At 42.7% G+C, this 15080-nt stretch overlaps 1 protein-coding gene across 10 annotated transcripts in view; it reads left to right on the forward strand.

Moving 5' to 3' along the window:
- The window catches only part of LOC119175652 (nucleolysin TIAR), a 153010-nt gene that overhangs the window by 102686 nt on the left and 35244 nt on the right, over window positions 1-15080 (forward strand). For all 10 annotated transcript variants that reach the window (XM_037426578.2, XM_037426574.2, XM_037426577.2 and 7 more), the window contains 4 exons: window positions 3059-3134; window positions 5576-5684; window positions 6281-6388; window positions 6447-6531. In XM_037426578.2, the coding sequence (XP_037282475.1) occupies window positions 3059-3134; window positions 5576-5684; window positions 6281-6388; window positions 6447-6531 (378 nt within the window). The remainder of the gene's footprint in view (window positions 1-3058; window positions 3135-5575; window positions 5685-6280; window positions 6389-6446; window positions 6532-15080) is intronic.

The raw sequence follows: 15080 nt of genomic DNA on the forward strand, positions 1-15080 counted from the left end.
CGGGTAATGCTCTCTTGGAGATTCAGTGGCTTTGATCTGTTTGTCTAAAAACTACGTTAATTATAAATTGGAAGATAGTTGTTTCTAATGAAATAACACATAGAGACGAGTACTGTTTACTTAATCTTCAAAAAATCTGCCTTGAATTCAAGGCTTACCAAAGAAAACTATTAACATAAAGACGTACCTTGAGCACTTCCTGGCCTGAAAAAGGTTGCAACGTTAAACTCATTGGGTGTGCGAGAAAAGCACTGCTTTTGAATCTCCAAACACCAATAGCTCATCATGCCCCTAGTAAGATGACAGTCATAGCCGCCATCTTACGGTGGGTACGGCTTCACTCCTGGACAATAATTTCCACTCCAGCAAATTTCCACTCCACTCCAGCACCGTCCGTAGCCCTCCAACTATTTCACCGAACAGCGCGTTCCCAGGCAGAACACAGCGCACTGTTTTTCGGCAACCTGTAATACGGATAAGCAGGGCATGGAATTGTTCGCTACGTTTGCGAATTCCACGATAAACATGCACTAAATTCGATATTCACTCGCCAAAAAAATGTGCATGCACGCCGTCAGTCTTGCCTTGTAAGACAACACCAAAAAACTTGGCATTCAAAGGGCATTCAGACGTGCTACTCGTTCCAATGTTTGCTACGTGCAGCCACAGACCGCAAGTCCGTCATCCATAAACTTAAAACCACTCAGGAACAACATTGTGTCAGCTAGCATTTAAAGCCTCAAGTTACCTTCTATACAGCTATACGCATGTATTCACGCATGCGCACCTTTGATATTGTTTCTAATTTAACAAAATACGGGAAAAAAGAGGTGATTGTCAGCGAACGAAGCGAGAATACTTACACGCGAAAAGTGATCCCAGGCGTCTTTTTGATACGATTTGTGCAGCCATTAGCAACGCACGAAGTCACCGTGGCCTTGTAAATTCTGTAACTGTTTAACAAAAGCATGTCACAGTCTTCAAAGGCCACTGCGAGGGCGGAGCTATGAAGCGCACTTTGTTGTCTGCTTCAGAGTCTTTCTTTTTTCAATATGGCGGCAACCGGCGTCACTATACCTCCACTCCAGAAGACGTAATATAAGACCTCCTTGGACTAATAATACAAACAGCGACTATTTTAATTTCCTGTGCACATGTACTAGCACGATGAAGAAATGGGAACTGCACAGCATGTAGGCGCTCAGCTGTTCGCATTCATTAAATGCAAAACATTCTTTAGCAAACTTCGGCGCCTTTAAAGGATTCATCTATCTAGCTGCCTACGACTTCATGCTTTCCTGGCCTTTTGGCTAATAGGATCTGCTTGAACATTGGTATGCCATAACATGACTGTACTATGAATGTAAATGAGAGGTCATCACATGAAAATCCTGACATGCATGTGATGCACAGTACAATTTTATGCCATTGTCTACATATACTACAGTTATTATGGCTTGACAAAAGTGCATGACGAACATGCGTGACTTGTCTTAAAGGGGCCGTGAAACGAAAATGAAACTCCCAGGATGAAATTTTTTTCAGCATCAGTAGAGATAATATATATACTGATTTTGAAATATTTAAGCGCAATACCCATTCTGTAATTAATGATGCCCATTTGAAATCGCAGTTTTTTGGGGCTCGCTAGCGACCATGCGCGACCATCGGCCACTATAGGCACTACTATGTGATGTCATGACATGCGTGTTATGTAAGAACATGACTACATGCTACGCTCATGATGTGCTCACAGCCGTTTAGCTAGCTTCACATATACCAAGTTTGGTATTACGTGACACCAATAGATGGCAAAGGTAAATGACACGTTCAAACATGATGATCATAATATGCGTGTCATGTAAAACATAACTACATGCTACGATCATAGGATGCTTTCGGCCGTTTCGCTAGCTCCATGTATACCAGATTTGGTGTTACGTGACGTGAATGGATGACGAACACAAATGCCAGGTGCAACTATGATAATCATGACATGGATGTCATGTACGGCATAATTTACGTCCGCCTCGTAGCGTTGTGCTGATTTTCAAGTGGCATATCAACCTTCCTCATTCGTGTTTTGCATGTAATCGATTCCCACTGTGCGCGACATCTGCCCTTTTTTTTACGTTTTTCACTTTGCCATTCCCTGATTACTCACTGACCTAGTATGGTTTCGTTCTGGTTAAAAAAAATGGAACCATAAATGTTGCTTGTCGGTCTCTTTAAGCCAGCGACCCCTTAATAATTCCCCGCCCGATGCCGTCGATCTTGCTCCGTAACAGACGACACACAGGGTTGCAAAAGGTACAGAGTTATTTTCTCTTGCAACCTGTGCTGTAGCATTTATATTGTGACAGTTTTACCAAAGCTTTCGTCATGATACACAAATCTTATTTATACACAAATACACGTTTTAGAGGCAGTCACAATTTTTTTTAGTTCGGTCATCTGGGAACGGCCCGTCCTGTCTTCTAAATTTTACCCGATTATACTTCGTCTGAAAGTTTGGTCTCGAAACTTAGTTTTTTTTTTTACTTTTTATCTTGCCATTAAATGTTTGCCTGTGCTTTGCCAAAGAGCCATTCTAAAGCAAAGTATGTTGTCCAAGATAGCCCCGCCGCGGTGGTCTAGTGGCTAAGGTACTCGGCTGCTGACCCGCAGGTCGCGGGTTCGATTCCCGGCTGCGGCGGCTGCATTTCCGATGGAGGCGGAAATGTTGTAGGCCCGTGTACTCAGATTTGGGTGCACGTTAAAGAACCCCAGGTGGTCAAAATTTCCGGAGCCCTCCACTACGGCGTCTCTCATAATCAAATGGTGGTTTTGGGACGTTAAACCCCACAAATCAATCAAATCAATCAATCAATGTTGTCCAAGATAGTTAGATACTGTTTCAGAATTCAATGCTAGCTGAGGATGGCAAGTGGACATTACAAGACTGTTGGTGTTTGCTCGAATCCACATGCCAAATATTCTGGCATTGTACCGTTGTGTTCTGATGAACCATTTGTGATATTGTTGGGTTATAATAGTTGTGTGGTTCTCAACTTTTCAGGGATTGCCGAGTGGTGCGTGACCCACAGACACTCAAGTCCAAAGGTTATGGCTTCGTATCTTTTGTCAAGAAAGCGGTTAGTGTCTTATCTTTCCTTCCGCAGCCAAATACAGCAGGGTGGATGGGTGGGCTTGTGGGTATTGCGTATTTGTACAAAAACTTGGGGCACCAATAGAAATACACACGTCAAAAACTGTAAAATGCTCATCACAAATGCTTATGGTGTGTGTTCTCTCTCCTCTGTCTTTTTGTTTACACTCTCAAGTTTTTGTGTGAATTGCTCGTTATGTTTCAGCCAATATCTGTACAGTCAGTCACTAAAGTTTATGGACCACACAAGCACGGGGCCAGGAATCCATTCTACTGCATCAATTAATGGCAGTCAAGCTGCATGCTTTCCTTAATTGAAGGTCTGGTTCAGATTTTCTTTTGTGGTTATGTGCTTCTTGGAAAACACTCCATCAGCAATCCTTCCCATAATGTGGTATCTACCCAATTGCACACCAAGAAAGAATTGCGGTGGGCATACTACATATGCTTCGCATCTGCATAAGCAATGCACTGTGTAGCAGTAGGAAATTGGTATGTTGAAACCCATTCCAACCCAACCCTGTGTTGATGGTACAACACATACTGCTCAGTTCCACGAACAGACAGTTTTAGCACATTCTTGCATGGTTCGTAAATTTTCATAGTTTACTGCACATGCCTGACTTTTCCTTTTCTGAAAATTAATTTTAACGGGACCTACAGCTACTCAGAACTTGAGATGGCTGCATTGATGGAAAAATTATCTGTGCTATTGATTCAAACAAACCTTCTTTTTTTTCCCTCGTTGAGATGTGGATCAATATGTATCTTTTCATTGAAAGTCGGGGAAAATGACCTACGTCTCGGGCGGCAAAAGCATGAATAAAACGGTAAATCGGCCTTGTGACTATTGATTGCTGTATGCAGTTGGCAATCTTTTTGTTATGATTGAAATGTTGTTTGTTTTTGTTAGCAGCACGCATTAAAGTTCCGCTGCCTTCGTGTGACACAACAATCCTCGTCAGCGGCTCTTGAGCTTCTTTTTAGCGCGTTTTTGCAACTTTGCACGCACTTTCCAGGTTGCTAAAATTTTAGATGGAGCGACCTCTTTTTCCACCGACACTACATCTCTGAATATATGTGCACTGCTACTCCGCACGGCCGTGCATATGGTAGTGACGTTTTTGGTGACTTTGGTTGACTCGTGTATAGAGTGTAACAACGCTGGTACAAGCAACCGACGACACAGGTGCAGGCAGCCTTGGCTGCCGGCAGGCACAAAGCGGTACAAATATAGGGAAGGTGTAAAATGCCACATTGTCTCATTGTATTCGTTATTTTCAAAATAGTTGAAAAGCTCTAAATGAAAATGGTCAAGCATGGAACTCCTACGAAAGCAGAAGAATAATAGCTTTCACAAGTTATGTGAAAGGCTGGTGGCATCGCTATCAATTGTCAGCTTTGCTGGAGGAAAGGTACATCTGTGTTGAGGACCTTTCAGAGCGAAAAAAAAAAAAAAAAACTGCTTGTAAAGCTACATGTCTTGGGGATTAACTACTGCATCTAGAAACGCTACACATGGTAAGCTTTCTGTTGTGCCGTAAAAAAAGTGAGTTAAGAAAAATCGGTCGTCGGTCAAGATTGGTAGCACAATTCAGCAATTGTGCCTACAAATGCTGTCCACCATATAGGCTAATGTGTTGAGCATGTGAAGGAAACGCTGAGCATGTGAAGGAAAGAAATGGAGGGCTCGTTTCTCTTTGTTAGAAACAGTATTAATGAACAGACAATACTGCCAAGGAAAGTATAGAGGATGGTATTAGTTGTAATGTAAATCTGAAGAAAGAAGGTTTCCGTGGCAGTTTTCTTGTTAATATTATGTGTATAAAATAACCAGCGAGCCCTTAAATCCGCCACTTCTTTCCTTCATTCATAGTAGGTCTCGTTCTGACAGATTTGATGCTTTCCAGGCATGTGCGAGGAATTATTGGCCAGCTGCCAGTCTGTAATAAGGTGACGTGCATGTGACGCCAACAGACGAAAAAGTGTTCCACACTCGCAGTCAAGGCTACTGGCAGCACTGACTGACGCCCCCATGTTTAAATGCTCTTACATGCCCCATGAAATGGACAGGGAGGTAGCCGCTGTGAGCCGAATTGGTAGACCATCGGAAGCATTATTCGAAAGTCGCAGATTCAGTCCCTGCCCACGGCACACTATCTTTTCATACACTTTTCTTTCTTCAGATTTATTTTGTAACTACTACTAGTAACAACCGCTATACTTTCTTTGGCAGTGTTGTCTGTTGGTTCCCATTTATACTGAGCATGTGACATTGCTTGTACACATTATTAGTTGCAAAGGCTAAGTGCTGCTTTTCTGCACGCCTTTGACCGTGCTGCTATCTGCTATTCTTGAAAAATATGCAGGAGGGAGGCACTGCACCACAATGTGCCATTGTACATTTTTTTTTTTTGTTTTTGGCAGGATGCCGAGAATGCAATCGGAACCATGAATGGCCAGTGGCTGGGTAGTAGAGCCATCCGAACCAACTGGGCGACGCGTAAACCTCCTGCCAACAGGACCCAGGCTGAAGGTGAGCCTTAAGGGAACGTTCTCTGGCACATTTGTAAATCACAATTTCACGACAGCAAAGGTGTCATTCTTACCATGAGAAGGCATTTTGCGAGAGAGAAAGCACCTCACCACAAGTGGCAACACCAGCTTGGAAGTTCCCACACTAGCTCACCTAGCATCAAATTTTCATAGTGTCTGCTAGATCTTTTGTAACAGTTATTGAATAAAAGTATGTACATTGTAGATTGGTTATGTGGGATGGTTGAGAATATCTGGGGTGGTCACACTACCACCTGAGCCAACAGGAAGCTAGAATCGAACCGTGGTGTTGGTTCCAGGTTTGATTTCTGCGCTATGATGGCTATTAAAGAGGCTTTATTTTTGAGAAATCTTTACAGATTTCCCTTTGGCTTTGTGCTACACAGATTGAGAGCATAAAAAAATTCAAATTGCCAAGATTCGCGACACCAAGCTTACACTCACATGCTCAAGTATTGACATGAACTTCTAATTAGTAGTGAGGTTAGTGACCACAGAATAATTTGCCTGACCAAACTGGTTTAATATTTCAGTCCAGGGCCTTTTGCAATGGCTTTTCATGATGTTTGCTTTCAGTCGACGTAACCACAAGCACAAAGCCCCTGACGTTTGATGAAGTCTACAATCAGTCCAGTCCTACCAATTGCACAGTATACTGCGGTGGCATCTCACAAGGCTTGTCAGGTATGTGTACCCTGCATCTACTTCCAAGATGACAATTTTCTTATGTCCCTGCTTTCAGAGGAACTAATGCAGAAGACATTTAGCAGCTATGGTGCCATACAGGAAATCCGGGTTTTTAAAGACAAAGGATATGCCTTCATCAGGTAGGTTCCTATGGTCATAACTTGTCCCAATTTCACTAAAAAATTGTTGCACTGCAGTATGCAAGAATCATTATGTTCAGCAGTTCTGCACTGTGTTAACTACTTACCCCTACAGACTTTTATTCTCAAGTGAAATTTTCGGATTTCAATTTGGGTGACATTTGTTACTTAGTTTCTTGGCCTAGGTTCATGAAATTTGGAATACGCTCTTCTAATCACATGAAATTGCCAAATTAAAATTTTTGCGAAGCCATTTCTAATAACTTTCATTTTGTATGAATTCACAAATTTCTGACTTGTGGGCAGTGATGAAACGTTATAAGGGGGGGACATGAGACTCGATAGTGAAATATATTAGTATTGGTCCTAGAGACATGATTTTTTCAGGGAATATTTAGCTTTGTACACTGATTGCAAATATGTAATTACATTTCCTTTACATCAGTCGAAAAAAAAGTTTCAACTATTCTTATTTTATGAATTTGGAATGTGTCTTGCATAAAAAGTAATGCATGAAAAGAGCTATAATTGAACCTGTATATTGCTGAATGTTCAAATAGTGCATATATGCAATTTCATGCTAGTATCTAAATTTTACCCAAAGTTATGAAGCTTTTATGTCGCAGTCTCTTAGCTCTGAATTTTCACTGGTGATCTCTGGAACATTTCAAAATTTTACAATGTCCTTAAACATTTTATCAAGGTTTTCTTGCACACTTCAATACCCTAGCATTCAAACAAAAAAAAGATCAAGAAAATTTAATCAGTATTAGCGACACAGTGCTCATCCCAAAATTCAAAACTTGAAAAATCTGTATTTGAGAAAAACGCAAAAAACTGAAAAAGTTGTGAAAATGAAAATTTCATGCATGAAAGCCACAGCACTTGTGTTCACAATCACTCGGAAAGCCCCTGCGGAGTAGTCTGAAGGAGGCTTTTGCTTGTGCTTCTTCTTTGCGGTTGCCTGGAACGCTGCTGAAGATGCACGTTTCCTCTCTGAGCCGACGGCACAACGATAGTGTTTCTCAACTGCCCGCTGGTTACCTGTGCATGTTTGATCTAGCTGCAGTTCACGCAAAATAAGCGAACTAGATTCCTTGTTCCCTAAGTTGAAATGCATAACAGCATCTGCCATGGCAGTCTCAACGGCAAACAATGACGCGTTCTTGTCCTTCAGTGAGAGGCTCCAAATGACCGAATGCAAGGCCTCATTCACATTCTGCATGTTCCCTCGGGTGCATCTCTGCAGGAGCTTGTTGTCGGACAAACAGGACGCAGTACATTGCTCGCAGCCTCTGGCAAATTGTACTTGCTAAGCTAAGGCTTGTAGATCGCTGTGGTTCCTGCGGCGAAACACGCGCGAGTTTCCCCAGTCCACACGAGAATTACTGTACAAATCATGCGTGCGGTCGATACTTGATTATGTGAGTAGCGTATGGGACCCGCCCACTGCCCTCGATAAAAATAAATTGGAAAAAGTGCAAAACGTGGGCGCCCATTATGTCCTGGGAAACATTATTAAAAGCCACAACTTCAGCATGACGCGCTGCAAGCAAGCTTTAGGATGGGAACAGTTGGTCACACGCCGGACTAAGCAGCGTCTGAAGCTTTTCCATGATGTATACTTATCTCAAACTTGTATTCCTCGTGACAGTTACATCTTTCCACCTCATTACGTGTCTGGACGAGTCGATCACATTTACAAAGTGCGGGGTTACCAATGTAAGACAGCGTTCAGTAACTCTTTTTTCCCTAAAATGGTTTCCCAGTGGAATCGATTACCTTCAGCGATCGTTGCCGCTGTTGGTAGTGATTCATTTCTTCCTTTGTTAGAATCAAGTGAATTGTTCAGTTGATGACGGGTGTTTTGTTGTGCGGTATACATATTGTATTTGTTTTTCTGTATGTTACCCGCTGTCATTTTTCGTACATTTTTGTCAATCTCCATTATGTTGTGTATTCAGTGTACTTCCTACTATCTGGATAGGCTGTACTGTACTTGCCGCAAATTGAGCTTGTGTTCTGTCTTGTAATCATGTTTTATTCCCCCCACTGTAATGCCTTATGGCGCTGTGGGTATCAAATAAACAAATAAACAAAATACGATGTTGCGGAGCGCTACGGCCATGCTAGAACTAAGAGGACAATGATTGTCGGCAAAATGGCATGCCATGCACAAGAGTGTGTGGCGAGTGCCTTAAAAAGACAGTTTTTGTGGTTGCCACTGACAGCTCGAACGACAGCCAGGTACAGCTGTACCTTATCGTGGCCACCTTTGTGGAAGAATCAGGCCTTATGGAGGAGAGCAGACTGCTTACTTTAAAACAATCTAGAAGGCCCTGCAATGGGGAGGAACATCACCAGGTTATTTATGGGAAGTTGTGTAATTGCATAGCTCTTTGCTCTGACAATGGTAACGTGATGATGGGCCAGAAACATGGCGTAGTGGTAGTGCTAATCGAGGCCTATGAAAGCATTGTAAAAATTGGATGCCCATGCCATTTAATAAACATTGCGGCTGAAAAAGCAGTTTCTTGTCTCCCAGCAAACATTTTTTTTATTTAGAAAGAAATGCTAAAAGAAAAAGTTGGCTTAAAAAGTTTCACAAAATGGACAAAAAGGAGTTTTGTAAGAAAAGCATGTTCCAATCCTATGGATTTCACTGGGAAAATGGTTGGAAAGGCTCCTATAAAAGTTCCGCTCTTTTGTGAATTAAGAAACGTTTCTCAAAAAAAGTTTATTCATTTCAATGACCGTGCACCATAACATCTTCAAGAAGCGAAAAGAGATGCCACTACAGCTCCCCAAATTCTGACCTACTACGACATTCTCAATACGCCAGCCCAAACTGAAGACACTGAGCAGCACCTGCTTAGATGAAAGAGAGAGGAGTCTGTTCAATCAACACCTGTGCATGTGAGAAAAAAAAAAACGAAGGCTACTGATGTGTGCAAGACTGGATCAACTTGCATAACACGTGAATAATGACTGTTCGTGTTCTTGAGCTCTGAGCTAAGCTTGCTGTCTGTTTTTAAATAGCATTATTCCTGCTTTTGAGGCAGTAAACTGGCACCTGCAAGCATACGCACACTAATACGCAAGCTACAGCCTATACTCTTGTACCTTCTTGAGGACATCCTTTCAAGGTTAGTGAGGCCAGCACTGCTAAAGCAGCGCAAGGACATCTATTTGGTAGACTACCACCGCAGAAATGTGCCAAAGAATGGCAAAGACTTCTCAATTCGACTACAAGCTAGGTGTGTTCGAAAAATGGCAGATCCCACGTATAGTGTGAATCGATGATAAGCGAAGGACGAATGAGGAACGTTGATATGTCACATTAAAATCGGCACATTACGAGGTAGATTTAAATTATGCCGTGCATGACTTCCCTGTCATGATTATCGTGCTTGCACCTGGAATTGGTGTTCGCCGTCCATTCACGTCACATAATGCGAAATTAGGTATATGTGAAGCTGCCGAAACTGCTGTGAGTGCACTATGAGGGTAGAATGTCATGTTTTACGTGACATGCATGTCAGATTATCATGTTTGGATCTGTCATGTACTTTGTCATTTATTCACGTCAAGCATTACCGCATTTGATATCTGAAGCTAGCGAAACGACCGTGAGCGCGTCATGAGCGTGGCACGCAGTCATGCTCTTACATGACATGCATGTCATGATTATCATGTTTGCACTAGTCATATGCCTTCGTCATCTAATTATGTCCTGTAATACAAAATTTGGTATTGTGAAGCCCCCCGCCGCAGTGGTCTAGTGGCTATGGTACTCAACTGCTAACCAACAGGTCGCGGGATCGTATCCTGGCTGCAGCGGCTGCATTTTCAATGAAGGTGAAAATGCTGTAAATTCGTGTGCTCAGATTTTGGTTGCAGGTTAAGGAATCTCAGGTGGTCATAATTTTCGGAGCCCTCGACTACAGCGTCTCTCATAATCATATGGAAGTTTTGGGACGTTAAACCCCTCATATCATAGTATTGTTAAGCTACCGAAATGGCCGGGAGTGCATCATGAGCGTGGCATGTAGTCATGTTCTTACTTGACATGCGTGTCATGATTATCATGTTTGCACCAGTCGTATACCTTCGTCATCCATTCACGTCACGCAATACCAGATTCGGTATATGTGAAGCTAGCGAAATGACGCGAGCACACCATGAACGTGGCGTGTGGTTATCACTTATATCACCTGTATGTCGTGATTTCCCAGTCAGGGCCTGCCACTTATGTTCTCCATGCAGTCATGTCATACCATACCGGTTTTGCGATATGTCATGTGGGTGAAACCACTGCAGGAGCAGCAAAACTATATCATGTAAATCTGGACATTCATAGCATGACATGATTTTCATGTTATGGCTAGTCACTTATGCTCGTCATACAGTCATGGATCCCATTATGCCAACAGCCAGGAGAGCTAAAAGTCACAGGCGGCTAGATAGATAGACAGACGGACATGCCGACCGACAGATACAGTCAGTCGCCAAAGTTCGCTAAGAAATGCTTTGCATTTAAAACTCAGGCCAAGTGACAAAAAGGAATTTTTTTGAGGCGGCTGTTAAAAGGTCATGTTGCATGCGACTACATGCGCCTCAGATTTCCTTTTGAAAATAATTCTTTGTTCAAGGCACGTATTGAGCATATTGAAGCTATTGATAAGACGTCGTTCTTTGTTGAGCAATTTTCAGCATTATTGCCACAGAAGGAGCAAGGGATCAAGCCATTAAGGTACTGGAAATGGAATTTGTAAATTTGCAGTCTTTCAGAATTTCTACAAATGTACTGCAGGAGCAACCGGCTGATGTGCAGTGGAGAACAATCTTGCTGCTTAGAGGTGCAGATGGGCTTCTCGGATTCAGCCACATTGCTTAATAGATGCTGGGAGTTCTTTCAATATCACACAGCAATGCTGAATGGGAGTGGCCATTCAGCATTGTGAAGAAGACTCTCACAGTGTTCCGCGCTTCTATGTCAGAGACACTGGGACAATTTTTTCAGGCCAAATATCACAGGTGTGGACCATGTTATTCGCAGGTCTATTCAGAGCTATTCAGAGCTACACAGCTTGGACTGTTGTTAAATAGTTGCATGTGTGCATACAGAAAATTGGCTTTGTTATAAAGCACCCGGCTAGAAAAATGGAGCGGCTGCTGTGAAAAACTATCCCTAGTGCCTTCTAGTGATCTCCCCAGTCTAGTGCTTCATTTGCGAACTTGGCAGGTATGTATCGCTAGCAGCGCTCGCGCTCCTGGGGAACTGGGCGCTGGCAGTCGCAGTCAATCCGCTTCGGTTGTTCGAATCGAAGTGGTGAAATCAACACGGCCACATCAGCCACGTCTTACATGTTCTTCGCTACACGGTGAAGCATGGCATTGTGGCATTGCTGCAGCGGCAAACGCATAGACTTGTGAAAGCACCGATTTAAGTCTGTGAAATGGCACATGCAGCTGAGGTGGTGGCTTTATTTATGTAATGATGTTCCAGACTTGATTCAAGCCTGTGAAATGGCACATGCAGCTGAGGTGGCGGCTTTATGTAATGTTTCAGACCTGAGACGTAGGTAGCAAATTCAGACAATCGGGCACCAAAAAGTTTCAGGTCTGAAATTTCAGATGTCCTTATACGTAGCCGTCCATACTGTCTGGGATGGTGTCACAGAAGCATCTCAATTTTTAAGCTTGTCTGAAAAATTGGCCTTTGTCTCTATCTGCGATAATTTATGTGGCAGGCATGCTTGTTGCTAGGTGCTCACCAAGACGTTAACGAAATGTTTTATTTATTCTGTAAGCCTTAACAGGCTCTTACAGGTGTGGGTCCAGAAGGATACAGAATGGTTATGGATATGTACACATCTACGGATAAACAGGATTAATATTAATAATAAAAGGTAGTAAAGATCAAAACAAGAAAGGATAACTACACAAACGACTTGATGGGACTACATATTGGAAAAAAAATGAAAAAAACACAGCAGAGACTAACAGGAAAAAGCACACATTTGAGGACTCTACGAATGAAAACTGCGCATGGCATAGAATCGGAGAAGCACTTTCCGCGAACAGCTGCGCTGTTATATACGACGTCGCTACTTAATATATCTCAAGATCGGCAGCGAATGAGTGAGCAGATTCTGAGGACACTAAACCACGTGGGAGATTATTCCATAGTTCAATGACCGATGGAAAGTAGGAATACCTAAATGTATTGCAACGGGGGATAAAATGCCTGATACTCCTGTTGTGGTTTGTTCTTGCCGAGCTCTCATGAGGTGGTTTTAAGCACTCGTGCTTGTTTATATTGATGCAGAAATTTTACTGACAATACAGTGACCAAATACAACCCATTTAACTCTGGAATTAACAAGTCCAGAAAACATTCGGCTGTGTGAGCATGTGGCAAATGCAGCAAATCTTTTTGTGCTTCGGACAACACTTATGCTGGAATAGCGTGCAGCACATCCTGCTTTTATCGATCGTCATTCATGAACATAGTAGGTATCTTGAAATTGCTTCCAGCAACACCTGCCCCTAAACAGCATAAGCCAGTATCATCACTGAAAATGTGAAAATTGCCGGGGCATTCATGCCGAATAAACCAAGCTTCGTACCACTGATCGTAAGATACATTGCCCGTGTATGCACTTCATCTCTTTGACAACAAGTATATGCCCAAATTTGCATATTTAGGCATTACAGAGCGCATGGTAAAGTGCTTGCCTCGAACTTGATGTCATACGATGGTCGCTTGCACTTAAACTGCGAGTTGCAGCATGCATTTTAGCGTTGTACCTGCAGTTTGCTTCGATGAGCTTCCTGCTTTTCTGAAGCAAGGTCAGATTAACAGAAGCAGCTTGCCAGTTCCTTGAGTTTCAGTAAACGGCGCCTAAACACTAATAAAAAAAAAAGGCCTATGCACGTTTGCTTTCGGACACCTTTTTTTGCGCAGCCCAGTTATGGCCAGCGCAGTGATGGGGGCAGGGCGTTAGTGGCAGCATTTTTCCAGCACCACCTGGAGTCTTACGTCTATGGCACACTCGTGCTCATTTCCACTTGTTAGTCAACACATGTAATACATAGCCACCTCTGGAGAACCACCAAAATGTAAGTTTGGCATCGAAATTTTCTCAAAGAAAAAAATTTCACTAATTTGTTCAAACTTCTATGTCGGCTCTATATCATGTTCTCCAGAGGATGTTCAGTGCGCTACTACAAAAATGAGTAAAGTCTGATTAGCAATTGTTGTCTTCCTACATTTGTATTCCACCATGGGTACAACACATTCATAAGGTTTAGTTGTGCATATATTCACTTGAACTAAGCATGGTTGTGTAGCCTAGTGGTCTAGACACCCGCTTACGATGCATTAGGGCACAGTTTCAAATCCCAGCACCAGAAAATTTCTTTTTTGTTTGGTTATTTATTTATGCTGGATAATTTATCTGTCTGACCCGCCGCACTTGGCGCTACAAGCAGCGCAGTAGCTTGGCCATAAAGCCCTACTAAAATGTCTGCTACTTACGTAAGTATGTCTGTCTATGGAATCACTGTCAAGATACTGGAGTTCTTTGTTATTCAGAAACACAGATGGCACACTCATACACTGATCAGGACGAAGAGTTAGACTTCAAACGCTTCAACAATTTCGCACTGCTTCTGTATATCTACCCTTGCAGTCACCAAAAACATTGCTGAATAGAGGGTCGCAACCATAGGCCTTGCAATGAATCAGTAGGTTTCCACCCGTGCTTGTAGGAAGTAAGTTGGTGTGCTCACATATCCTATCATTAACACACCTTCCCGATTGCCCAATAGAGTTTTTACTGTACCACCACTAACAGTTCTTGATAATGAACTATTTGTGGCGGTTCAGGAACTTGTGGAATGAAACAAGGAGACAGCTTTTCAAAGTACTTGCAGCCTGTCAACGAACAGCTTCATAGAAGTTGAGAATTATGAGACATCATAGTGGAAGGCTTCTGAAATTTAGAACATCTGGTGTTCTCTAACAAGCACTGACATCACTCGCTAAGGAATGCTACCGATGCGCCAATTGCACCAAATTGCACCAAATCGCCCTGGCTGCTACACGCTGCTACATTTCCTCAAAATTTGGCGATTCTACCCAACCTGTGCCAAAGGGCGTGCTCCGACTTTCAGAAACTAAACTACTTGAGGTTCTCCCGTTGAAAAATGACATCGTGGTGCATCTGCGTAAGAGGCAATCCAAGCCAAGCCAAACTGGGCCAAATCTCGCTGTTCGGACTATGGATGGTTGTGACGCAGTGAATGGCTAAATTTTCCAACTTTCTAGGAACCGGTAAATTGTCCGAAAAACTATTCGGGACTTTTTATTCCGCTCAAGTAATCAAATCGCCATAATCCCGTCTGAAATAGCTTCACTGCCTCCTTGAGTACACTTATCAGGCATTTCGGTGCACGCTCAGGCTGTTGTAAATACCCTGCCGACTTCCATGTCCAAATAAGCGTCGCGTGTTGAGCGCTGCCGATACCAGCAAAGCGTGAAA

Source organism: Rhipicephalus microplus, chromosome X (genome assembly GCF_043290135.1).
Source record: "Rhipicephalus microplus isolate Deutch F79 chromosome X, USDA_Rmic, whole genome shotgun sequence".
NCBI classification, from domain to species: Eukaryota; Metazoa; Arthropoda; class Arachnida; order Ixodida; family Ixodidae; genus Rhipicephalus; species Rhipicephalus microplus.